At 42.8% G+C, this 24,896-nt stretch overlaps 1 protein-coding gene across 2 annotated transcripts in view; it reads left to right on the top strand.

Moving 5' to 3' along the window:
- The window catches only part of LOC137430238 (SH3 and cysteine-rich domain-containing protein), a 120,824-nt gene that overhangs the window by 39,174 nt on the left and 56,754 nt on the right, over positions 1-24,896 (top strand). Inside the window, exons 3-6 of one of the 2 annotated variants that reach the window (XM_068120946.2) lie at positions 10,642-11,026; positions 13,162-13,262; positions 15,310-15,391; positions 15,607-15,695. In XM_068120946.2, coding sequence (XP_067977047.1) covers positions 10,642-11,026; positions 13,162-13,262; positions 15,310-15,391; positions 15,607-15,695 — 657 coding nt within the window. Of the gene's footprint in view, positions 1-10,641; positions 11,069-13,161; positions 13,263-15,309; positions 15,392-15,606; positions 15,696-24,896 lie in introns of both variants that reach the window. The other variant, XM_068120944.2, reaches the window with a different exon arrangement.

The raw sequence follows: 24,896 nt of genomic DNA, 5'->3' as shown, positions 1-24,896 counted from the left end.
TTTAAAAATTCTAGTAGCCGGATCCGAATCCGGATCTTCACCAAAATCTAAACATTTTGTCCTTGTCACATACATTACCTCCCTGCCAAATTTCGTCCGCCAAACCCCTCTGCCAAATTTCGTCCGAATCTGTCCACAACTTTTTGAGATATCTTGTTCACAAACAGACAGATATATAGGGGTGAAAACATAACCTTCATCCACCTTTGGTGGTGGAGGTAAAGATAATGAAAACAAGCGTTATGCCTAGGTCCCCCGTCGGTGAAGTGATGTGAGTTGACAAAGTGGAAGACGCAGAAAACAAGGAAGAGTCGATAATATTTGCGAGTGGGTTGGAGACACACCCACACACCAGATTAGAAGTTAGTAGTTCGTTTATTTTTCAAGATATTCCGCTCACAAGGTTCAGACATATATGGTTGTGGCCATCTTGGATTTTGACGTGATAACCCAATTTTCAATAGCGTTCTTCCGGTTCAGACATACATGGCGGCGGCCATCTTGGATTTTGACGTGGCGACCCAATTTTCAATAGCTTTCTTCCTTATGCCTAGATACACCCACACACCGATTTAGAAGTTAGTAGTTCATTTATTTTTCAAGATATTCCGCTCACAAGGTTCAGACATATATGGTTGTGGCCATCTTGGATTTTGACGTGGCGACCCAATTTTCAATAGCGTTCTTCCTTATGCGTAGATACACCCACACACCGGATTAGAAGTTAGTAGTTCATTTATTTTTCAAGATATTCCGCTCACAAGGTTCAGACATACATGGCGGTGGCCATCTTGGATTTTGACGTGGCGACCCAATTTTCAATAGCGTTCTACCTTATGCGTAGATACACCCACACACCAGATTAGAAGTTAGTAGTTCATTTATTTTTCAAGATATTCCGCTCACAAGGTTCAGACATTTACTTTGCACGCACGTACGCACGCACGGATGCACACACGGACGGAGGGGAAAAACATAGTCCCCACTTTCGCTCTGTGGTGCGACAGGGGACAACAAGCGTTACGCCTAGGTCCCCCGTCGGTGAAGTGATGTGAGTTGACAAAGTGGAAGACGCAAGGTGTCCATCTTGGATTTTGACGTGGCGACCCAATTTTCAATAGCGTTCTCCCTTATGCGTAGATACTCCCACACACCAGATTAGAAGTTAGTAGTTCATTTATTTTTCAAGATATTCCACTCACAAGGTTCAGACATACATGGCGGTGACCATCTTGGATTTTGACGTGGGTTGCACCCACACACCAAATTGGAATTCGGTCCTTCGCTTACGCATGCACGCACGGATGGACACACAGATGGACGCACACACGGACGGAGGGGAAAACCATAGTCCCCCTTTCGCTCCGCGGTGCGACGGGGGACAAGCGTTACGCCTAGGTCCCCCGTCAGTGAAGTGATGTGAGTTGACAAAGTGGAAGACGCAAGGCGGCCATCTTGGATTTTGACGTGGCGACCCAATTTTCAATAGCGTTCTTCCTTATGCCTAGAAGCACCCACACACCAGATTATAAGTTGGTACTTTGCTTATTTTTCAAGATATTCCGCTCACAAGTTTCAGACATACATGGCGGTGGCCATCTTGGATTTTGACGTGGGTTCCACGCACACATCAGATTAGAATTCAGTCCTTCGCTTATGCACACACGCATGGACGGACGGACGCACGCATGGACGGACGCACGCACGGACGGACGCACGGACGGACGCACACACGGACGGAGGGGAAAACCATAGTCCCCCTTTCGCTCCGCGGTACGACGGGGGACAATAAACCCCTCTGGCCGGCACTTATCTTTGGCCCAAAGTGGGTCCTTTTTAGAGATTGATGGGGTTGATGAAGCTTGGTACAGCGCAGAAGATGGCGACGGCCGACGAAAGGCCCGCGCATCGAAGGTGCCCAGAACCGTGGGGGAAGTAGCCAAGACGGCCTCCTTTAGGTTCCTCTACTGTCTGGGGAAGCACAACGTGGTTTGCAGCTCCTTGGTGAGTGCACCAGTAACCCACCGCTTGGTGTCTGCCACACAAAACGTTCTCCTGCCAGAGAACACAAAATGGCCAGCTTCTTGTGGGGGCAAGAACCAAGCATGCTCTTCTCCTTCAGCTCGAGAGCCAATCGCAGCGCCCGCATCTCAGTTCTCCCCACCGACATCCAACGGTCGAATCACGTCCCTCTGGGCGTGGCCTCACTGCATTTCTTGAACCCCCCCCCCCCCCCTCCCATTTATCTGCTTCTCATGGGCGTGGCTTTCGCCTATTAGGTCCGGTGGTGGCGGGACTTAGTCTGGGTGGCTCTTTGTTGCCTTGTCGGGGAATGGTTGTTGTAACGGAGGGTTTTCCTTTGACCGGCCTGGTAGTGGTAATAGCATCGGAAAGTCACAGGTTGCAATCACACAATGGGGAAATTAATCTTAACCCCTATCTAGATAACACAAGCTCCACCCCCCATGTGAAGACACATAAACTATCTTTAGCTCACGGTTTCCCTGCTTATGTACATCAAGATGGGCTTTTTACGTGTACACGGTCCATGCTACTTTATACAAATCTACCTCCATTATGGCAATTCATTATCTACCCCCATAAACGTAACAATATACTGTATATTGATAACGGCACTTACAGCCCATACAACTCCCACTCCAACATTCTTGCTCCCAAACATGATTAATAGTAAATATCATCATTTAAAAAGCTACCCTATGCATTGACCTGCCCCAGATATGACCTTACCATCAGCATTAAGAATGCACCAATTTTTGGATGGAACACATCCATCTCTAAAGCTTTGGATTATCACAGGCCCACATCGTCGGGAGATTTTACAATACAGACTGCATTATATCAACTTTTTGGAAGAGTTGATCAGGAAGGTCTCCAAATCCAAATTTTTCATTGTGCAGAGGGACACCTCTTTCTCACGTGTACATTTACAAATATTTTCGGCTTCTTTAAAAGACAATGCTTGCTTTAAAAGACAATGCAATGTGATTAAAAGACAAAGACAAAGACAAAAGATTTATGCAATCCTTATCTGGCAGGCCTGAAACATTTCCAGGCCCCCACAAGTGACTTCGTTACAAGGGATTTCTGCAGATACGTGCTGAGCAATCTGGGGTGGATTACATCATTTAATAAATAGCACCGCAAAGCGGGTGTAACCCCTCAGCCCATGCATGGTGGAAACCAATTTCAAGATGGCTGCCGTGGCGGGCATATTGAAAATTGCAGCATGCCCATTTTCGAAAGGAACCTTCCTCTACGCAACCCCAACACACACTGCAAAAATGGAATTAATCGGACATGCCGTTCTCCTTGAAATTGAAGGAAACCAAAAGTTGACGGACGCCCGCCCGGACGCCCGGACTCCCGGATGACGCCGTGACGACAATACCCCTTAGCCCATTTTGGGCCGAGGGGTGAAAAGTGCTATATTGTGTGAGTGTTTTCACATCACAGGCAGGTCAGTATTTTTTTTGTTTTTTTTACCACCTCTTCTCTGATATTTCACCTCCTGATCTCTCACCGTTCTGACTCTCCCCAGCAACTTCAAGATGCATGCAATCTTTCAGAAACCCTCTCTTGGATAAACTTCCAAAATCCATGCTGACTGGACACCGCAACTCTTTTATTCCTTGCTTCTATGGAATCGCCTTCCACAGGACGTTCTGTCCCACTCTTCCCTCCGAGGCTTCAAGCAGGCAGTGAACCATCATTTTGTGCCATCGCCCATCTTTACCCATGACCTTTGTTACCCTCTTTGCTCCCTCCTCGCTCAACCTCTTACTTGCTGGTTTCAGTGTTCTCTCTCTCTCTCCCTCTCTCTCGCTCTCGCTGTAGCTGTCGCTGTCTCGCTGTCTCGCTGTCTCGCTGTCTCGCTGTCTCTCTGTCTCTCTGTCTCGCTGTCTCGCTGTCTCTCTGTCTCTGTCTCGCTGTCTCTGTCTCGCTGTCTCGCTGTCTCTCTGTCTCGCTGTCTCGCTGTCTCTCTGTCTCTGTCTCTCTGTCTCTGTCTCGCTGTCTCTCTGTCTCTCTGTCTCGCTGTCTCTCTGTCTCGCTGTCTGTCTCTCTGTCTCGCTGTCTCGCTGTCTCGCTGTCTCGCTGTCTCGCTGTCTCTGTCTCGCTGTCTCTCTGTCTCGCTGTCTCTCTGTCTCGCTGTCTCTCTGTCTCGCTGTCTCTCTGTCTCTCTGTCTCTCTGTCTCGCTGTCTCGCTGTCTCGCTGTCTCGCTGTCTCTCTGTCGCGCTGTCTCTCTGTCTCGCTGTCTCGCTGTCTCGCTGTCTCTCTGTCTCGCTGTCTCTCTCTCCCTCCCTCTCTCTGTCTCTCTCTCCCTCCCTGTCTCTGTCTCTCTCTCCCTCCCTCTCGCTGTCTCTCTCTCCCTCCCTCTCTCTGTCTCTCTCTCCCTCCCTGTCTCTGTCTCTCTCTCCCTCCCTCTCGCTGTCTCTCTCTCCCTCCCTCTCTCTGTCTCTCTCTCCCTCCCTCTCTCTGTCTCTCTCTCCCTCCCTCTCTCTGTCTCTCTCTCCCTCCCTGTCTCTGTCTCTCTCTTCTTTTCTAGTTCATTCATTCCCTTGCTGATTGTGCTCATTTGTTGCCCTGCTACCCCACCGTTAGTTCAACCTTCCGCTTCCATGAGCCTCGGTCTTGTAGAGAGAGAACAAAAAGAAAAGCAAGAGAGGAGACTGTTACCTGTAAAGTGCCTACTCGCCCTCGATACAGGACTCAGAAAGCTTGAAGCCCCTTTCATACATTTTAATATAATGTAATTATGTACATGACACATTCAAAATCTCATGAGGAATTTTTAAATGATCATAATCACCCTTGGTCAGTTGACTGTAAAATCGAAGGTCAGTTCACCAAATGTGTCAGAATCAATGTATCACTCGTGCCCATGCAAGGCTGAAAGCACCTGATGCATAGGTGTGTTTCGGCCACGACTACCTATGGATCTTGCGACTAAATTTGCGGCCTGCAAATCAGAGCTGTTCCTTTCCATCGAAATCCATCAGCGAGCAAATGGCGACACCCGAAACTCGACTACTTGCGTTGCCCATGCAGCAGAAGTTTCAGGAGGCCATTTTCTTCCTATTGGAATTTGGAGAAAATAACTTTTAATGGAAGAGCTTAAATTCTCCCACTGCACTTTAAATCTAAATAAAAACCTCACATGTGGCTCGTATAAGCTGATCCCTCCATGATGTTTATTCCTGAGGTCCAGGAAATTATTTGATATAATCGACAAATAATGAAGCGCTTTATGGGATTTGAGAAGGTAATATTATAAGTAAAGGAGTCCAGGATTATAGAGAACGTTTACGGACTGTTTGAACTTTTCAAAGTAATGTGTAGAGATGGAAATAACCAATGAATATATTTCACCTACTATATGATCTTCCACTTCCACCAACTCTCTCATCCCCCATCCGCAAATACCTTGATGGTGAAGCTAAATCATGTGTATTAATAAATGCAAGAGCAAAGATGGTGTAAGTATGGTAAATATATTTTATGGTTACATCAATACTGGTATGTGTCACCCATTTCCAAAAAGATGGAAGAGGCTATTGTAATCCATCTGTGTGTCTGTGATTGTGTTCGTCCACATGCAGATCTACTTTAACATTGATACTTCATTCTCAGATCTACTTTAATCTATATATACCCAGTCAGGCTATGCATTGTATGCTCAGTCTTGCTCTATATTTCTTTCCCTTTGCTCGAAAATTTCTCATGCTTCTTTGCCGATCTTATGATATTTCAATTATTTTTGGATGCAGTACTTTCCTTGCTTATCTTTTCCTGCAATATAGGCCTGTCCGGATCACTCTGTGCTTTCTCTAGTCGAGCGTTAAGCCTGCATTGCGTACGGGTGCACCTGCATTCAAAGTAGAAGTTCAAAAATATACATGCATCAAAACATTTTCTTTGGTCATCTACTGGAAGAGTTTCAGTCTCTTGAACTTTTAGGTCTCACGATCGGTCATGACCTTTCCTGGGCCTGCAGACCCAGCCGCAGTCCGGGCATTCTCCATTGATTGAAGTCATTATTTGGAAAATCAGAGCTAGTCATAGTCTCCAGGGCCTTTATATCTCAATGGAGTACTGCTGTCGTATGGGCTCACACGGCAGCATCATTTCCGGCTCTCCTAGATTTTGTAGAATCTGAAGCTCAACATGATTAGAATCTCTATGATGAGGCCCAAGCACAAGTGAGGTCTTTCTTTGACATCCCAGCCAAGTCGTTTTTTTTCTGTTTTTTTTCGACAGTCATCTTCAATCCTGCCTTTCTGACTTCCTCCACATGCACAGCGAATGCCTTTTTATCAATGGAATTCTTTCTGCTCTCTCTCTCTCTCTCTCTCTCTCTCTCTCTCTCTCTCTCTCTCTCTCCCAGTGGAGGCTGGAAGTGCCACAAGGCAGAAAATCAGGCCCAGGTTTGTTCCTCCTATGCAGTATTGGAGATAATGTAAACAAAGGAAAAACTGTGTATAAAAATGCAAATAACATGTGATAACTAGAACGACATTCGGTCGAGCGCACACCTCCACCAGGATGAAGAGTTTACGTTTTGGATCCCACTGATAGGCCGGATCTGGATTCGGACCTGTGCCGAAATCGAATAGGCTTGCTCTGTCATCTTCCCAAACGTGTCTCTGGTTGAACACAATATGGAAAAGCACAAATGATTCTGTTGAGTTTTCCTGGTGCAGGACTATTCTTCCCCATTTTGAGGAGAAACGTTTTGACCCTTTCATGAATATAAAACTTCTTCCCTTGACATTAATCAAATCTCTATTTTGTTGCGTTATGTTATTGATGAGGTGCCAGATGATATATTTTCGCATCTTATTCCATTCTTTGCTGAGTGGGAATATTACTTTAACTTCCTATTGTATTCAACTTTCATTTTAAACCAACTCTTACTCTACAGATGGTGATGTTTTCCTATTCTGTTCCTCGATGAGTCAATGTTCAATGACAATGTAGAATGTAGAATGTTCAAAGTCAATGGTAAAGCATGTGGTGAGGTGGAAAGAACTGGGAAGTGGCCATGTGCTGTGTGCAGGAAGGGTGTCGGAGTGAACTCCATTCAATGTACAATGTGCGCCGAGTGGGTTCATCAAAAATGTAGTGGTCTGAGAGGGTCATTAACCAGTGTGGCAGCTACATTCAAATGTAAGGTGTGCACACAGGGAGCTGCAGATGGAGGAAATGTTGAGTTGGATCTTGGAGACGGCGTGAAGCTGGAAGGTGTGAAAACATTTTGCTACCTCGGAGACATGCTGAATGGAGAAGGTGGATCAGACTCGGCAATGGTTGCTCGAGTGAGATGTGCATGGAAGAAGTTTCGGGAACTGAGTGGCGTGCTGATGAGGAGGAGAGTGTCGCTGAAGCTGAAGGGAAAGGTGTATGCTGCATGTGTGAGAAGTGTTATGATTTATGAGAGCGAGACATGGGTAATGAACGTAGAGCAGCAACGAAGGCTGGAAAGGGTGGAAATGCGAATGGTTCGATGGATGTGCGGAGTATCGTTGAGAGAGAGGAAGACAAATGATGAATTGCGAAAGATGATGGGAATATTGCCTGTGATTGATGCTGTGAAGAGGAACAGGTTGAGATGGTTTGGTCATGTATTGAGGAAGGATGAAAGTGACTGGTTGAGAAGAGTGATGGAAGTTAATGTAGAAGGAAGTAGAGGACGGGGAAGACCGAGAAAGACTTGGCTAAAGATGGTGGAAGAAGAAATGCGGGCAAGGGGGTTAACAAGGAGAGATGCAGAAAATAGGGCAAAATGGAGAAGATTGTCATGGGGACCGCAAGGCTAACCCCCGCTCTAGCAGGGAACATGGCCTTAAAATGCATGTTGTTGTTGTTGTTGATGAGTCAATGTTCCTTGTTTTTGTGTTATTCCTCCTCTCCTCCTTGTGTATGTACCCACCTGAACCTTTCCCCCAATACCCTTCTTGTGTATGTACCCACCTGAACCTTTCCCCCAATACCCTTCTTGTGTATGTACCCACCTGAACCTTTCCCCCAATACCCTTCTTGTGTATGTACCCACCTGATCCCTTCCCCTTCCCCCAATACCTTTCTCCTCGTGTATGTACCCACCTGAACCCTTCCCCCAATACCTTTCTCCTCGTATATGTACCCACCTGAATCCTTCCCCCAATACACCTTGGTAGTCCTTAAACCTGCTCACCTACCAAGGTTTTCTCACTGACCAAGATCCTCCATGAACCGACACTATTGTATAAAAACTTTTTTATTCATTGTTTTGTGTTTGTCTTTTGTTTATTATTTTTGTTCAGCGCTCCATATTTCATGGTAATATTCTGAGTTTCATATCGAAGACAAAATTGGGTCATCCCGTTGCAAAAGTCTCTTTTGACAGTTGATGTGAATTTAAGAATGCCATAAAATCCCATTAAAAATTATATATTTAAAATCACAAGAGGTTTAAAAAATTTAAATCCTTAAGTATTGCTTTTGGTTTAATAACACTATCTTATAACTGTTATTTTTATTTTATTTTTCATATTATTTTTACCGTTTCTCATAACGACAGTAATACCTGAACATAGCATTGCTCCAAGGGTTATTTTTGTTTCCAAGCTTTGAGTAGTGGTTTTTCTTATATCCACCCTCATAAACATATTATTAGCCCGTCTACTAGCATAGCCGCATACGGGGTTTTGCTGTCGTGTTTGTTTGTCTGTCTGTCTGTCCAGGCCATAACCTTTTTTTTTTTTTCTTTTTTTTTTACCATTTTAGCTTTTGTCATCAACTTTTTTTTTTTTACCTTTATTATGAGAATATGGAAAAAACTAATAATTGTGTCAAAAGGTCAAAGGTTAAGGTCACATAAAATTGTCAATTTTTATTTGATTGACTCAAAAATTGAACAGAATTAATATACTGGGTCACTGAATTGGTTCACCAATCAAAATGTAGAAACCTATTGTTTTTCAGGTCAAAAGGTCAAATAGGCGCATATGTCGCATAAAATCATCACTTTTCATCCAATTCAGTTGAAATTTGAATGTAATTTGCGTACCGGTTCACTGAATTGCTTCACAAATTGAAAGCTATAAGTCGATTGTTTTTGGGGTCAAAGGTTAAGGTTGCAGTGACTGAATTTGCAAGTACCAGTCCATGACCGCTTTTCTTTTTGTCTGTCTGTTGTCTGTCCACCCATAACGTTTTTGCCATTTGAGCTTTTGCCACAAGATTTTCAACAAACCATCTTGAGAATGTGGAGAACACTCCTATTGTGATTCTGATGTGCTGTTGTATAGAGCATCGGTGCTGCTGAAGCAATTTCTTGATGAGGGTTATACTGGGTGGTTTGCCATTGCCTTACTGGCAGTGCTTAGGCAGGAATTTGGAATTTGGCCAGGATGCCGATGATATAGCTCGCCTACTCTTCATGGAGGACACCATGGGATATTTAATGTCCAACAACTAATGCTAGCAGATAGGACGCTCGGTTTAATGTCCATCCGAGGGACGGTACACACATGGATGAATCACCTTGCCTGTGTAACACCAACCAGGTGACAGTTTATAGCTGGGACGAGAATCAACCCCAGGTTAGAGAACTTAGAGGGGAGTGTATGTAGCTGTCGGCCCTGCTTCCAGCCATGCAGAACACAAATGAATAAATATTACATTTTGAGTACAAAGCAGACATGGACATGCCTTGCATTTTGGGATGCCTTCTCGTTTTTGCTTTTTTTTCTATCTTTTATTCTTTTTCCTTCTAACAATTTCAATTAAACGCCATTCCTTCATTTCTGAACCATTCCTCTTCAAATTTAGCTTTGATGCACTTATTCTCTTCCTTCTGTTCCCTTTATAAGGCGTGAGGTCCAATGGTACCAAGCTCCTGTCCTACCTTGACCACGATACTCCTCCACTTCCCTCTATCCTCAGTCAACTCCCTCCAATCTCCAACCACTTCCACCTTACTGATATCCCTCCTCACACAATCCTCCCATTTCATCTGCGGTCTTGGTCCAATAATCTTGATCAAAGGTACCTTGGTCCATCCCGAGACCCTTTTTTTCTTTCTTTTTTTAAATTTAGACCCCTGTTCCAGTATTTTAATGGGTTAAAGGTGAAACACTTTAAATCATACATTTTGTCTTGCCATGCCCTTGTATGTGAGTCGATAGATAATGAGTTGTTTTTTTGGATTATACTGGGGTCAAACCCACAAACATACCTTTTCCGAGCCACTGTATAACAACCATATGACCACCATCTTTTTCCGAAAAAAATGGTGTATGATAGATATATTGATTATAATGTTTGACTTACCTTTTAAGTCAAACAGGCTGGTAAAACCTCAATCACCTTTTCGCTGAAAACAGTGATGGAATAGTTGTGTGCATTTATGTGAGTTGGGAAAGAAGAATGATCTCATAAGTGGGACCATAATAGGATATAAATTTCGAACATATAATTATATGGAGTCCAAGTCAGATTTCAGCGGTGATTTGAATTGAACTCAAGTCCAAACTTTGTATACACAAATTAAGTCTTACATCACTTCAAGTCATACTCTTACATCTAAAATATACGATACATTTGTGATTTGCTCTTTATGGCTTTGTGTTTTTCAGCTGGATAAGTTTAAAAAGACTCTTTCGTTTCGCTCCAAGACCACACGAAGCAAGAGTGCTGAAAACGTTCTGCAGCGCTTCAATTGGCACGGCTCTTCCAGCCCAACTACTTCTATGCGCAGCCAGACTTCTCTAAACCCAGAACCCATCACACTTCCTACAGCGAACAGACACAAAAGGCTCTCTGGACCTCCAACTGAAGCATCACCATCAAACCCATCATTGTGCTACAATTCTATAAAGAGCAGCGCTGCCGCACCATCGCTTGGCAGCTTGCCATTGGGCACCCCTGGCAGGCCCCAAAGCCAGCACAGCTTCCAAGAACACAACTTTAAGAAGCCAACCTTCTGTGATGTCTGTAATCACATGATTGTTGGCGACACAGGTGTCCAAATCATTACTGTGCTTGGTGGTAACAAATGTGATGGTAATTGCTACAAGGAGACTTAAAACTAGATATCGGCAATCACAAAGTGATCTTCCTCCAGGTTACCCTTGCTAATCTAATCGCCTGCGACTTACCCTTGGGCCCCCAATCCTATGATGGCCATTTTTGGACCACTATATTACCTTGACTTCAACATTTTGGAATATATTGTAGAATAAGAAAATGTGTCCCTATCTACATTCTATCCATAAAACTTGACATCATGAAAATCTGAGGAAAATTATTCAAGTTATGATCAAAAAGGTTTTTTTTTGTTGTTGTTAATTAGGTCGCAATCTGAAAACGTAGGTCAAGGACACTAATCAAATATCAGGTGCACAACTTCAATGCAGGTACACTATTAGGATGCAACAATATCTTGGAAGGCCAAGTGGTTTTTGAGATTCCGCATTGACAAAATTTAGCAATGACAAAAAACAGTTTCTTTTTTCAGACCACCTTTTGACCTTGACCTTTAACTCGGCCAAAACCTAGTCGAGGTATGGTGAAAATGTTGAAATGTTCATAATTTGGTCATGATGATGTAAATTAAAAAAATTAATGCAACTTGCTATCTATCTAGGGAGGGCGGGCAATTTCGTTCTAATCGGACAAACCTTAGTCGAGTTATGATGAAAAATGTATATAATTGGGGCATGACCTTCAAAATTAGATCATGGTTAAAAGATTCTGACAACCCACATCGTTTTTATTCCTATTATTGGTGCAAAACTTCATTCTGAAAAAGTCCCAGGCAAATCTGAGATACAGCTTGGAAATTGGCATAAAATGGGAGAAAAATACTAAATGGGGGTGTAGTACTTCTACGGGTCTAATACCCTTACCTTTAACCTGGAGGGATATGATTTAAATGAAGCATAAATGCACCTTGCTCTAGGCTATCTAGAGAGGGCAATATATTTCCGATCGGACAAGCCTTTAGTCGAGATATGGGTGAAAGGTTAAAATATATACAAGTGGGGCATAACCTTAAATTGGGTCAAGGTCAAATACATTTTTATTCCCATTAATTGATGCAAAATTTCATTCCGAATGTCCTTGGACATTGTCAGAACAAAAGGAAGAAAAACATAAATGTCGGTTTAGTAATCCGACTGGTCTAAGACCTGGACCTTTAACTCAGTGGGGTATGATGTAAATGAAGCATATAAATGCATCTTGCTCTAAGATATCTCGTGAAGGCAATTTAATTCCGATCGGACAAACCCTAGTCGAGGTATGGTGAAAATGTTAAAAGAACCACCTTTAGAGGAATTTTTTCCCTGCAGAGCAAGGGTACCCCTTTTTTGGGGCACCTTGGTCCCCTTTTGGAAGCAATGTTTTACAGCTGGATGCCCTTCCTGCCACCAACCCTGTTTGTCACGTTCTTGCAACACACAGTGAATTACCTGTGAGCTGGTACTCAATTTGCCGACCTCAGAAGGATGACAGGCTGAGTCAACCCCTAGCGTTAATTCAGCAATTGACCGGGATTCGAACCCAGGATCCTAGGATCCCAAGCCGGCACCCTAACCGCTAAGCCAACACAAGGCTTATGGTTAAAATGAGATCTAGGTCAAAAATCACCTCAACCCCACATACTTTCTATATTTATTATTGATGAAAAATATTATTCCAAAAATCCCAGCCAGATATGAGATACAGCTCGGAAATTGATACGGTTTGAAAATTGGAAGTGAAGGAACAAAGAAAAAAAATAGTGGTTTAATATTCCTAGGGGGTCTAATAAACTCTGGAGTATCATTAAAATTGGGGACAGTAATTGTAGAAACAAACCCGACAAGTGCTATAAGCCTCCCCACGTATCCTGTAGGTATAGGGGGAGGTTTTAAAAAAAACAACAACAACTATATCTTAGAGTTCAAAATAGATTTTGTTATATCACCTACAAGGTTGTTTTTGAAAACTTTTGGGGAAAATGTAATTCTCACAATTATTCTGGTGTTATATAAAGATACATGAATTTGTTTACTTTGTTGAAGTTGAGAGTGCCTGTATCTGTATGTATATCCTGCATTTGCTACAATTTAATCAGCAACGCGTGTAAATGGAATGCCTTGTGTTGGTATCAGGTGGACTGAGCAAGATCGGACTTCGATGTAAAGTATGTAAAGCTACTTTGCATCACAAATGTGAGAACTTCATGAACCAGCAGCCATGCATGGGAAAGATGGTGAGCATGGTGATGTTTTTCAACTACAACCTCTGAAGTCTATTTGTTGCCTTTTCTCTATGAGTCGTCGGAATGATTGAATTAGGAGAGTCACTGTGACAAATTAGACTGACTATGATGCCATGAACATTCATTTTTTCCCAATTTCAGGTTATTGTTGAATTTTTATTGTTTACTTTGTTGCATAGATCACGCTCAAGAAATTTCAAACTGATCAGACTAAGCGTTGTCCTTGTCGAATTATGACATCATAATTAAGGCACCAATGACGTCATCGTTAACGGCACTTATTCCCCATGCAGAGTTCTTTACAATGAGCCATGTTTCAATTTTTTCCATGGAGCGGTATCGGATATATAGGGGTGCAACGTTTTTCGGTTTTTCCAAGATGGTGCCTGTACCACATGACCTATGACGTCATAATTATCATTAAAATATTCTACAGGAGGAGGTGCTCCTATGGTGAAAATGTTGTGTTGATCAGACCAAGAGTTGCAGAGAAAAAGAAATTCAGACTGATCGGATGAAGCGTTGTATAATGTTACTTGTCAAATTATGACGTCATAATGAAGGCACCGATGACATCATCATTAACATATGTTATTCCCCATGGGGAGTGCTTGACAATGAGCCATGTTTCAATTTTTTCCATGGAGTGGCTTCAGAGATATAGAGGTGCGAATTTTTTCCAAGATGGCGCCTGTACCACGTGACCTATGACGTCATAATTATCACTGAAATTCTACAGGTGGAGCGCTTGGCGAGCGCAGGGTAATAAATGCTCGTAAATGCATGGGACAGTCTGGTTAGCATTCCCTCTAAAGAACGGGATACTCACTGGTGCAGCACCTTGCCTGTGAAGCACCATAATACCAGTTTATACTCGGACAAGGAATCAAGCACAGACTACACACCTCAAAGTGTAGATTATCTCAACTGAATGTTGAGGACTATCCTAACCGCCATGAAAGTATCGGTGTGTCCTTCCGTTGCTCTCATTCTTCCCAATGTCCCTTGTCCCTCCAAGTCTCTCTGTATTTCATCCCATAACCCTGCTGTTGATTACTCAGCCCCTATTCCCACTGTTCTTTTTGTTATGATATGTAGTGTCCTGTTCTCCATGTTCTAGGTCTTCCACAAACCTCGAATCTGCATAAAACAAAAGAGTTCTCTCTCTCTCCTCCATTCTTTCTCTTTTTTTTTTTTGTATACAAGATCGAGGCTCGTGTAAGAGCTAACATTAGTGACAAAAAAAAACCAAACGGACACATAAGACGAAATAAAGGGAGCGGGAGACAAGATGGGGAGAGAGAGGGAAGCACACAAGTGCAACATTTGAGAGCAGGGACATCGGGAGATCTGTGGGAGGGAGGTTAAGGTGTGTGGTCTGGGTTTGATTGCCAACATAAGTATATACTGTTATCCTGGTGCCACACATGCAGGGTGGTGTTGCGGGAAAGGTGTTGCGCATCAATGATGTAGAACAAATCGAGAAAAATTGGATGTTATTTTGATTTAAGATTAAAGTTTCTTTGGCTCATTTAACTTCCAGGGTCAACTGATTGCACATGAATTGAATTTTCACTCTAAACTGCAACTGCCTTCACACAGCCGGAATATTTTCTCCCCTGATGAGTCAAAACACCTGCTGCAAATTTGCTCCGGCTCAATACAGCAGCGGAGGAAAGTGCCATGCAATTTCTGATGCATAAAGGCAAAAAGCGAGTGTGGAATTTGACAAGAAGGTAAAAAAGAAAAGCTGCTATCGTGCTTCATGAATTTGTCCAGCAAGTAATATCACAGCACTGACTCATTGCTCTGGAGATGACAGTTGTCGACTGTATTTTCCATCGGCCTTAATGAAAGTCCGCCCACTGTGACCCAGTTTGCGCACTCGATTTCACAGCTTTTATGCAATAACGGTAAGGGGTGGGACATTGTGAGTGGGATTATTGATGTTTAGTCAGTCGTGTGCATCCTGCAAGCGAATTGCATTGAGTAAATTGATAATCAGTGATGTGGCTGATCTTCTCCTGTGTACCGACAGCCCCAGGGATTCCGCCGCCATTACAGCTCTCCAATGCTTCTAAACGGCCAATATGCGTGTATCAAGGAAGTCATGCCCCTTGGTGAGCAAAGGCAATTGTCTATGGACCACCGGTGTATTATGTAACTGAATTCACAGGTATCTAATGAGAAGACAATAAAACCTTTGCGATGGATCTATCTTGGCTTTTTTTGTGCCCATTTGAGACCAAGACACTTGTATTTTCACTTTGCACTCAGATTAAAGTTCTCAGGTGTTTTCATGGCTCACCTCTGAATGTTTGCATTCATTCCTCAGCGTCAAGCCATAAGCTGGACCCTGTGTACGAAGCTCTCCGGTATGGGACGTCGCTCGCACGGATGAGCAAGAATAAAGCAGAAGGCGATGTAAGTGGAAATTGAAAATGTATGAAATTAAACCTAAACTGTGTCGTTATGAATCTAGTGCTGCCCTTGGAGACCATATATGTCATGGATGTCATGGATGTCATGGACAGATGAGAGGAGGGGATAGAGATTAACGCACCTGTTGCATGTCTCAGACTAATTTATTAGATATCCTACGGATTTAAATGAACACTCGTTTTACTCTGTACGCATTGCACATCATGTGCAGTGAATTTCACCTCCCTGCTCCTTGGATTTATTGTTATAATAAAAAAAACGCTTCTGTACACCGCCCTTGAGGCTTGGTTTGCAAGCCGCCATCTACAATTCCAATAGAAGAGACATAATTACTCTTTTATGGAAAATGTTTTTCGAGTTTGTTTTATCCTCAAAATTAGACTGCATTGAACGCACACTCATGTTAAAAGATTGACTTTTGAAACCTACTCTTATGAAGGGGGACAGACATCTGTACAAACACACAGACTGACAGGTTTTGTATTGTTTAAATGGGGGTGGGAGTGTGCGGGTAAGGCAGTACCTTAGGTTTTTCCCTCAAAGTTTTCTCCTAACTATGAATCCAAACTTGGCCCAGATTAGTCTTTTTTTTTCGAAGTAATTTCCACCCATTGTCTCACATCCTTTTCCCAACTGTGGGTGAGATTGCAAATGGCATTGGAATATAATTCATGTTCCTGACTCTGAAAGAAAGTTTCGTTTTTTAAAAAGAAGAAAACCTTTTTGACAGCTCTTCTTATAAACAATGAATTATGATTAAAATTGTTTTCTTTTGCTGGTATCAGCAATGTCAATAACAAACTAATCATGACTCTTCCATTACCATTTCATATTGTTATGTTTATGGGGGTGGGGGATGTTGAGGGGGTCGATACTTACAATCAGGTATAGACGTCCGTGTTAGTTTTGGAAACTTGTGTATGTAATAAGGACGTGGATATGGATAAGTCCTCCTGTTTGTTCACTGCTGGGAGATTGCTTTGCAACCTTTCACTGCTAGAAAGATTAATGATGTCTGCCACGTGTCTCCTGTCTAATCGGGTGGAAGCCGGGCAAAGGGAAGGTGCTCCAGGCATTCCCAATGTCAATGCCACAGCATTCCTTCCCTCCCTCTCCTTTCCTCATGCACACTGAGGAAAAAGAAGGAAGCACTGATGTCTAAATGGGGGAGTCGGGCCCTCCCCTATGGCTGCCTCTGATTGGCAGCAACTAAGGCGACTCACCATTGGACTGATGCCATCAACGCCCATAGTTCCAGAATCTGCATTGTACCTTGGGCAACGATGCTGTTGCTATGTGTGGGGTCGCACAGTTGGTTCGTTTGAGCACTGGTATCGCCACCTTGAGAGTGAGGAGGATATATAAAGGTCTCCTCTCTGTTCCCTGAAAAAGTCTCCACTGGGATACGGGCTTTGAGAAAGTCTTCAATGGGTCTGTCCACACGAACTGCCTGCCCGCCTACTATCCAAACCAAACCTGACATCCAGTCTGGGACATCCGGCCGGCCTTTTAAAAAAAATCTCACCTGGTTCTGTGTTGTTTTGTGTGTGTGTGGGCTCTTCGATTCGTTGTTGTGCCTGCATGTCAATTCATATTTTGGAAGTCTTCGTGTCAATTCATGCCCTCCATTTTCACGTAAACTCATTCAGATACGGTGCCTTCAGAAAGTATTCACATCCCTTAGCTTTTTCACATTTTATTGTGTTGTAGCTTCAATTTATAATGGGTTAAATTGAGATTTTTGTCACTAATGTACATATAATACCCCATAATGTCAAAGTGGAATTATTTAGATAGAACCTTTTACAAATTAATTAAAAATGGAAAGCTGAAATGTCTTGAGTCAATAAGTATTCGACCCTTTTGCTTTGACACTCCAAATTGAGCTCAGGTGCATCCAATTTCTTTTGATCATCCTGGAAATCACTCTACAACTTGATTGGAGTCCACCTGTGGCCAATACAATTGATTGGACATGATTTAGAAAGAAACACACCTTTCTATGTATATAAGGTCCCACAGTTGACAGTGCATGTCAGAGCAGAAACTTTACCATGAAGTACAAGGAACTATCCGTAGAACTCCGAGATAGAATTGTGAGGAGGCATAGATCTGGGGAAAGGTGTAAAACAATTTCTAGAGAGTTGAAAGTTCCCAAGAACAGAGTGAGCTCCATCACTAGAAAATGGAAATAATATGGAACTACCTAGACTCTTCCTAGAGCTGGGAGTCTGAGCAAACTGAGTAATTGGGCAAGAAGAACCTTGGTCAGGGAGGTGACCAAGAACCCAATGACCACTCTGGCAGAACTACAGAGTTCCTTGGCTGAGATGAGAGAACCTGCCGGAAGAAAACAGTCTCTGCAGCACTTCACAAATCTATGCTTTATGAGAGAGTGGTCAGATGGAAGCCATTCCTGAGAAAAAGGCAAATGACAGCACATCCAGAGTTTGCAAAAAGGCACGCGAAAGACTTCGAGTCTTCTTGGGTATGTCTGACAGCATGAAGCAAAATATTCTGTGGTCTAATCAGACGAAAATTAAACTCTTTGGCTTGAATGCAAAGTACGTCTGATGGAAACCGAGCACAGCTCATCACCCATCCGACACCATCCCTACCATGAAGAATGGTGGTGGCAGCATCATGCTATGCAGATGCTATTCAGTGGCAGGGACTGGGAGACTTGTAATGACAGATTGACCAATGAATGAGGCCAAATACAGGCAAATCCTTGAGGAGAATCTGCATCATGGTGCCAAAGACCTTAGGCTGCGGTGAAGATTTATGTTCCAATAGGCCAATGACCCCAACCATACAGCCAAAACAACACTGGAATGGCTTCAGAACAAGAACATGAAAGTCCTTGAGTGGCCCAGCCAAAGCCTAGACTTGAATCCAATCGAGAATATGTGGAAAGACTTGAAGACTGCTTTTCACCGACGCTCGTCATTCAACTTGACAGAGCTTCACCAAATCTGCAAGGAAGAATGGGAGAAACTTCCCACATCCAGATGTGCAAAGCTGAGACAGAGATACCCAAGAAGACTCGAATCTGTAATCATTGCCAAAGACACTTATACGAAGTATTGACTCAGGGGGTTGAATACTTATGTAAACTAGAACGGCAATAGAGAGCATACCTCCGCCTGGTGAACAGTTTATGTTTTGTATCCCACTGATAGGCCCGATCTGGATTCGGACCTGAACCAAATCTAATCGGCTTGTTCTTGTCACCTAACCAACTCGACCACCAAGTTTATTCATAACTCGACCATAACTTTTTTAAATATCATGTTATATATCGCTTTTCACCCGATCTCTCAATGGTGAAGAATCACTTAAGGATTAAATAATTATTGTATCCGAATCCATATTCAGATCTTCACCAAAATCGAAACGATTAGTCCTTTTCAAACACACAACGTCTCCACCAAGTTTCATCCAAACCTGTCCATAACCTTTTGAGAAATCCTGCTATATATCATTTTTGGCCATATCACTCAATGGTGAAGAATCACTTAGAAAATTCTACTAGCTGGATCCGGATCCAGATCTTCACCAAAATTAAATTGATTTTTCCTTGTCACACTCACTACCTGTCCAACAAGTTTCGTCTAAATCCGTCCATAATTTTTTAACATATCCTGCTTTGTATCGTTTTTGTCCCTATTTTCCAATGGTGAAGAATCATTAAAAAAAATTAAATAATTCTCATATCCGAATCCATATGCAGATCTTCACCAGAATCGAATCTATTTGTCCTTGTCAGACACCCAACCAGTCTACCAAGTTTCATCCAAATCCGTCCACAATTTTGAGATATCCTGCTATGTATCGTTTTGGCCCTATCTCCCAATGGTGAAGAATCACTTTAAAAATTCTACTAGCCGGATCAGAATCCGGATCTTTACCAAAATCTAATCATTTCGTTCTTGTCACAAATGCTACATCTCTGCTAAATTTAGTCCAAATCCATCCACAACTCTTTGAGATACCTTGTTCACAAACGGACAGAGACAGACAGGGGTGAAAACATAACCTCCATCCACCTTTGGTGGCGGAGGTAATTAGATATTTCTGCATTTCATTTTAAATTATTTTGTAAATACTGTATTTTTTTTTTTTTATTCCACTTTGCCATTATGGGATATTATGTGTAGAATAGTCACAAAAAAATCTCAATTTAATCCACTTTAAAATCAGGCTGTAACACAACAAAATGTGAAAAAGTCAAGGGTTGTGAATACTTTAATTGAAAACCCCCGTAGAACCAAATTATGGTTTTCCTGATTTATAATCGACGTGGTTTAGACCTCGTTTGGAGGGAAAAACATATTCTCCGCTCTGGTGCATTTTCTAATTAAGTTAATTATCGTCATCATTGAAGCTTTCCTTTTAACGTGGATGGTTCTCATGTGGCTGTGGCTAAAGCAGTTGTGTGGGCTGCACAAGCGACGATGATGGGGGTTTTTTTTCCCAGTAATTCACCTTTGTCTTCATATTTAATGACATCATCTCCAGAAACTGCATAACAAGCAACATAAAATAAAAAACCGAAGATTTAATGAGTATTGTGTTGTTAAATGGGTTTTTTTTAATTATAAAGGAAAATATATTTAGTGCTGGTCCAAAGCCAGTAAAAACAACCACCGACCAGTAAAAGGTTCTAAGTTGGTATTGTCATGTCTGTGGCTGATGAAGACCGGCCTCAAACGAACAGCCGAAACGAGCTTTGACTCCAAAGCGTATTTCGAACCTTGGTGGAATTGTCTTTGGTGCGCACGGGAAAGGCCCGAAGCCTTATCTAATCGGGAACACACGGGGTTAATCCGAAACCACAAAACAAAGAAACGAAACAAGACAAGAAATTGAAAGTCAACAAATAATTATTTAATGAAAATAATGCAAGCAATTAAAATGAATGTGAGGTAAAAACTATTTTACTAATTTGAGACGTCTCCACTCAGACTCGTATACAAACAAGGGGAAAATAAAAGTAAAAATAAATGATGTTTCGTTTCAAGCCAGCCGGCACTTAGCTTTGCATCCCCAAATGGCTGGTAGGGCTTGGTTGTCGTCGAACCAGAGTCACCGCGTGGGAAGCGCACAAGATGGCGCGGAACCATGCCCGTAGCAAGCTGCCGGCGTGTGGCAAGCAGGCAGGATCCTTATTTGTTTCGCTCGCAACCTCCTCCGTCTCCAAAGAGCACTACCGTCAACCAACATCCCCTCCTCCAATGTTGCAAAAGTCCCAAAGCCCTGGCATATTTATTGTTCAGTCTCTTCCCCACAAGCACACAAGCCAAAGATGCGCCACCACCCGCGACCAAACCAGAACAAAGGAGAGAGAGGCAAGTATGACCGTCCGCTATGAATCCCAGGATCAGAAGAGAAATGTGAATACCTCCAACAAATGCCAGAACCAGAAGAGGAGAAATGCAACTGCCTCCAACAAACGCCAGGACCAGAAGAGGAGAAATGTGACTGCCTCCAACAAATGCCAGGACTAGAAGAGGAGAAATGCGACTGCCTCCAACAATCACGAAGGCCGTAGCATGGCCTTCTCGTTACGAGTCATTGGGGGCGGAGTCTAATATCTGTTCGGGAATGTTTGGATGAGTTCGGGGTTTACTTGCCGATTGGCAAATGTGCTGGGTCTGTTGGCCCTGGCGACGTTGTGAGCGAATGAGTCCATTGCCTGGCCAGCTGAGTTTATAAGAACATTCGGGAAAATCACAGGGAGGCAATACATACTGGGGATTATTAACCATATGCCAAATAATTAATTAGCACAAAACCACCCTCCTTATGGCAACATGCAAACACTCTTAACCTGAACATTTACCCTGCTCATGTACATCGAGATGGGTTTATTTTTCTTCGCGTCACACGGTCCATACTAAAAGCTACACATTCTGAACTTTTCTATGATGTATTTCATGTATACCCCCACAAACGTAACCATATTTTGGTTGGCCAGTAAAAATATCGGTGTAAAAATACCTTTAAAATCCAGCTTTTTGTGGTGCTTGTCAATAATGTTGGTCCATGGGTGACAGGTATGAGGTGCAACCTGGAATTCTACTTCCCCTCTCTGAACAGAGATTCGCTTTGAATGTAAATTCAATGTAGTATAGACCACTTGATCACTAATCAGCAACCTTTCGTTTCTTTGTTAAAAACACCAGAAAACGTGGAAGGAATGATGAGTCCCAATTGTGACCGATCTGAATAGTTTTAAGAGGATGCCAGTACAGAACAGCGAAGTGGAGCCCGTTACATGTCCATGAACAGCATAGACATCAAAGGCAAAGGATCAACATGTACCTTAGGCTATGAGCCAGACCCTCAAATTTTCGACATTATGCTCAATCAGAGGGAGGATGGCTAACAGTTATTTTTGGCAAGGCCAGGGACCCTAGTGCTGAAAAAAATGTGATAGCAGTGTGAAACTCTTAGCCGTATCTGTGTTATCACATTTGTCAGACCACCCCAATAACGCTTTCGGTAATTTTTCCGCCTAAGATTTAGGGGGTAGGGTTCGTTTTGGGGCTTTCAAATAATATCTCCTATATGTATCAGTTAGTGTTGTATACCAGGTGAAAGGTAATTGAATTATCTTTCACATGATGTATAGAAAGTGCCTGTGTGATATATAGTAACCTCTTTATGATCATTAAAACATAATTATTTCCGCCAACCCTCAAAAATTTATCACAAAATCCCCAATGAAAACAAAATTAGGCAAAAATTCAGTTTGGCGGATATTAAATGAATTTTTGAATTTGAGAAACACACAGTATGATTAAAGTCAAATTTGGGCCTTAAATCTCATACACCTTGATAAAGATGAGAAAATCCAATATACAGTAGTTGCTGTAACCATGACCTAAAATCCATAAATGTATATCTTTCCGCTCTTATGATATATTGATTTACATTTTACGATTTTTGACCGACAGCATGTATATAGTTTGTATACCATTATTGGTCAAAAAATAGTATATATAATATTGGGATGTCAGCCATATATAGGCCAAAAAGTACTGAAATTGGTGTCAGAAATGTCTAATTCTAAAAATATGAAGGCATTATGACCAAACTGTATGTGGTGTTCTTGAATATACCACAGACGTATGATGCATGTGATGATTAACCTACTCCATGTATATGTATGTATCCTGATGTACCCTAACTTGGCGAGATAATTTACATCATATTCATGCAAACGTTTTTAGTCTTGTAGTGTTGTATGGTTCTCTTATATTACCAGCTATACATAAAGTAAACCAAAGGAAAACAATGTACTTTCTATTTAAGCAACATATATTTATAGACATCATACCATAAAGTACATGAGTTATCAATTCAGCGTACACCATATTTGTTACACATGTGTACATGATCTTTCTCCATACAGTTCTACAATTCAGAAGTTATCCTCGTCATCGTCGTCGTCTTCTTCATCGTCTTCTGCCGAACTGTCATCACTCTCACCATACACTCTCTGGTTGTCACATGTGGTGAGTTTGCACATGTCTGTGCACTTCAAACCACTGGCCATGCAGACACACATGGGTAGTGTGCATCTTTTCGAACAGGTGCATGCCAGTAAATCCAGAACCGCCTGTGGTGTGGGCTGTCCTTGCATCCAGTCGACTGCCAACTGCACGCGACCATCCTGGGTATCCCAGTGCCATCCTTTCCCGATTGGACTCGGTACTGCTGGATCCATCTTGAGACTCCTCTTCCAAATAGCGGCTTGATAGTTGGCTCGCTGTGCATGTTTGGTTAAGCAGTCTTTGCACGGAGGTAGCTGGTGACTGTCGATCTCTCCCCTCTTGGCACAGAACAGGTGATATCTCAAGTCATTCACCTTCACTGTCCCCGACTTCGGTGCGTACATGAGACAAGTGAAGTTCTCCAATTTATCCATCAGTTCCTCACTGACGTCCCAGTCCTCTCCCAGCTGTGTACATGCATCCTGCACATCTTTGTTGGTTCTGATGAGTTTTAGTGCAGTCAGTTTTCCTCGTCCAGCGAACGTGCTGACTGTGTCGCATCCGGTATAGGCATGCATTCCAATTAGGGCCTGACATACATTTGTGCCAACTGACTTTCCTATTTTCCCTATGTCTAGGATTTTAGCCCTTGCTTTGGTGCCACATTTCTGAAACAACTTGGCATGAATCTTGGTATGAAATGCCAAGCCAATGACAAGTACGTCGGTGTCATCTGAGCTAATAAGCACAGACTGGTATCCATGTGCGGCAGCATGGGCAGCATGCAAGAACAGACGACCATCTGCTTCCTCGTGTGTGCTTTCCAGGGCCACTACTTCTTGGCTAGCATCAGATGTGATCTGATAACACTTGTCATCGCATGTTACAAAGAGAACCTTTCCCTGTAGGCGTCTGATGTACTCTGGTTTCTTCCACTCTTCGACCAGGAACATGATAAGACTTGACTTGTTCCCAACATAGCTGAGAAACTTGCGCCATTGCCTTACAATTTGAGATGCCGTGATGTTTTTCAGCTCAAGTCCAAGTTCTTCCCCCCTGGTTAACCGTTCGCTGTTTTTGATGGAAGTCTCCTTGTAGGTGTCAAAGACGACATCGATCCTCTGGCTACTGCATCCATCCTTCAGGGCCATGGATAGGACAATCATGGCCACTTCGGCAAATGTAGTTTGATCACCTGCCACCTTCTGTATAAGGAGCATGCCGTCAATAATTGTTGCCGAATTGTCGGGTATCCTTTCAGCCGGGGTCACAGTCCTTTGCAAGGCCGTGGCTAGGGCAGCTTTGTTGGTTTTCCGTAGAAGGCCTTCGGGTGTCGCCAGGGCCCATGGCAAGGGACCTAGAGGATGAGATGGCACCTCTGCCATGTGAAGATCTCGGCCCTGTGCCATCACGATAATTCTACCAAATAGAGCTCTGTCTGCTTGAAGAATTACTGCCCTGCCATTGCTTCTGCATTCCTTCTTCTTAGTGAGGTTGCTGAAAGTCTTCAGCTTGTTCAGTTGCAAAGGGTCGTGGAATTTCTTGATTGGTGGGTTGCTCTCAAGTCGCTCAATCTTGAAGTTTGTGTTGCACTTGTGTCCGACTTCCCATGCTTTCTCCAGATCCTTGGCAATATTTGGAGGGGCTGCGCGTGCGGCGTGCACTTTCTATACATCATTTG

Source organism: Myxine glutinosa, chromosome 6 (genome assembly GCF_964187855.1).
Source record: "Myxine glutinosa chromosome 6, kmMyxGlut1.1, whole genome shotgun sequence".
Classification (NCBI taxonomy): domain Eukaryota; kingdom Metazoa; phylum Chordata; class Myxini; order Myxiniformes; family Myxinidae; genus Myxine; species Myxine glutinosa.
Note: the sequence above shows the minus strand (reverse complement) of the source record. Positions and strands in the feature narration are given on the sequence as shown.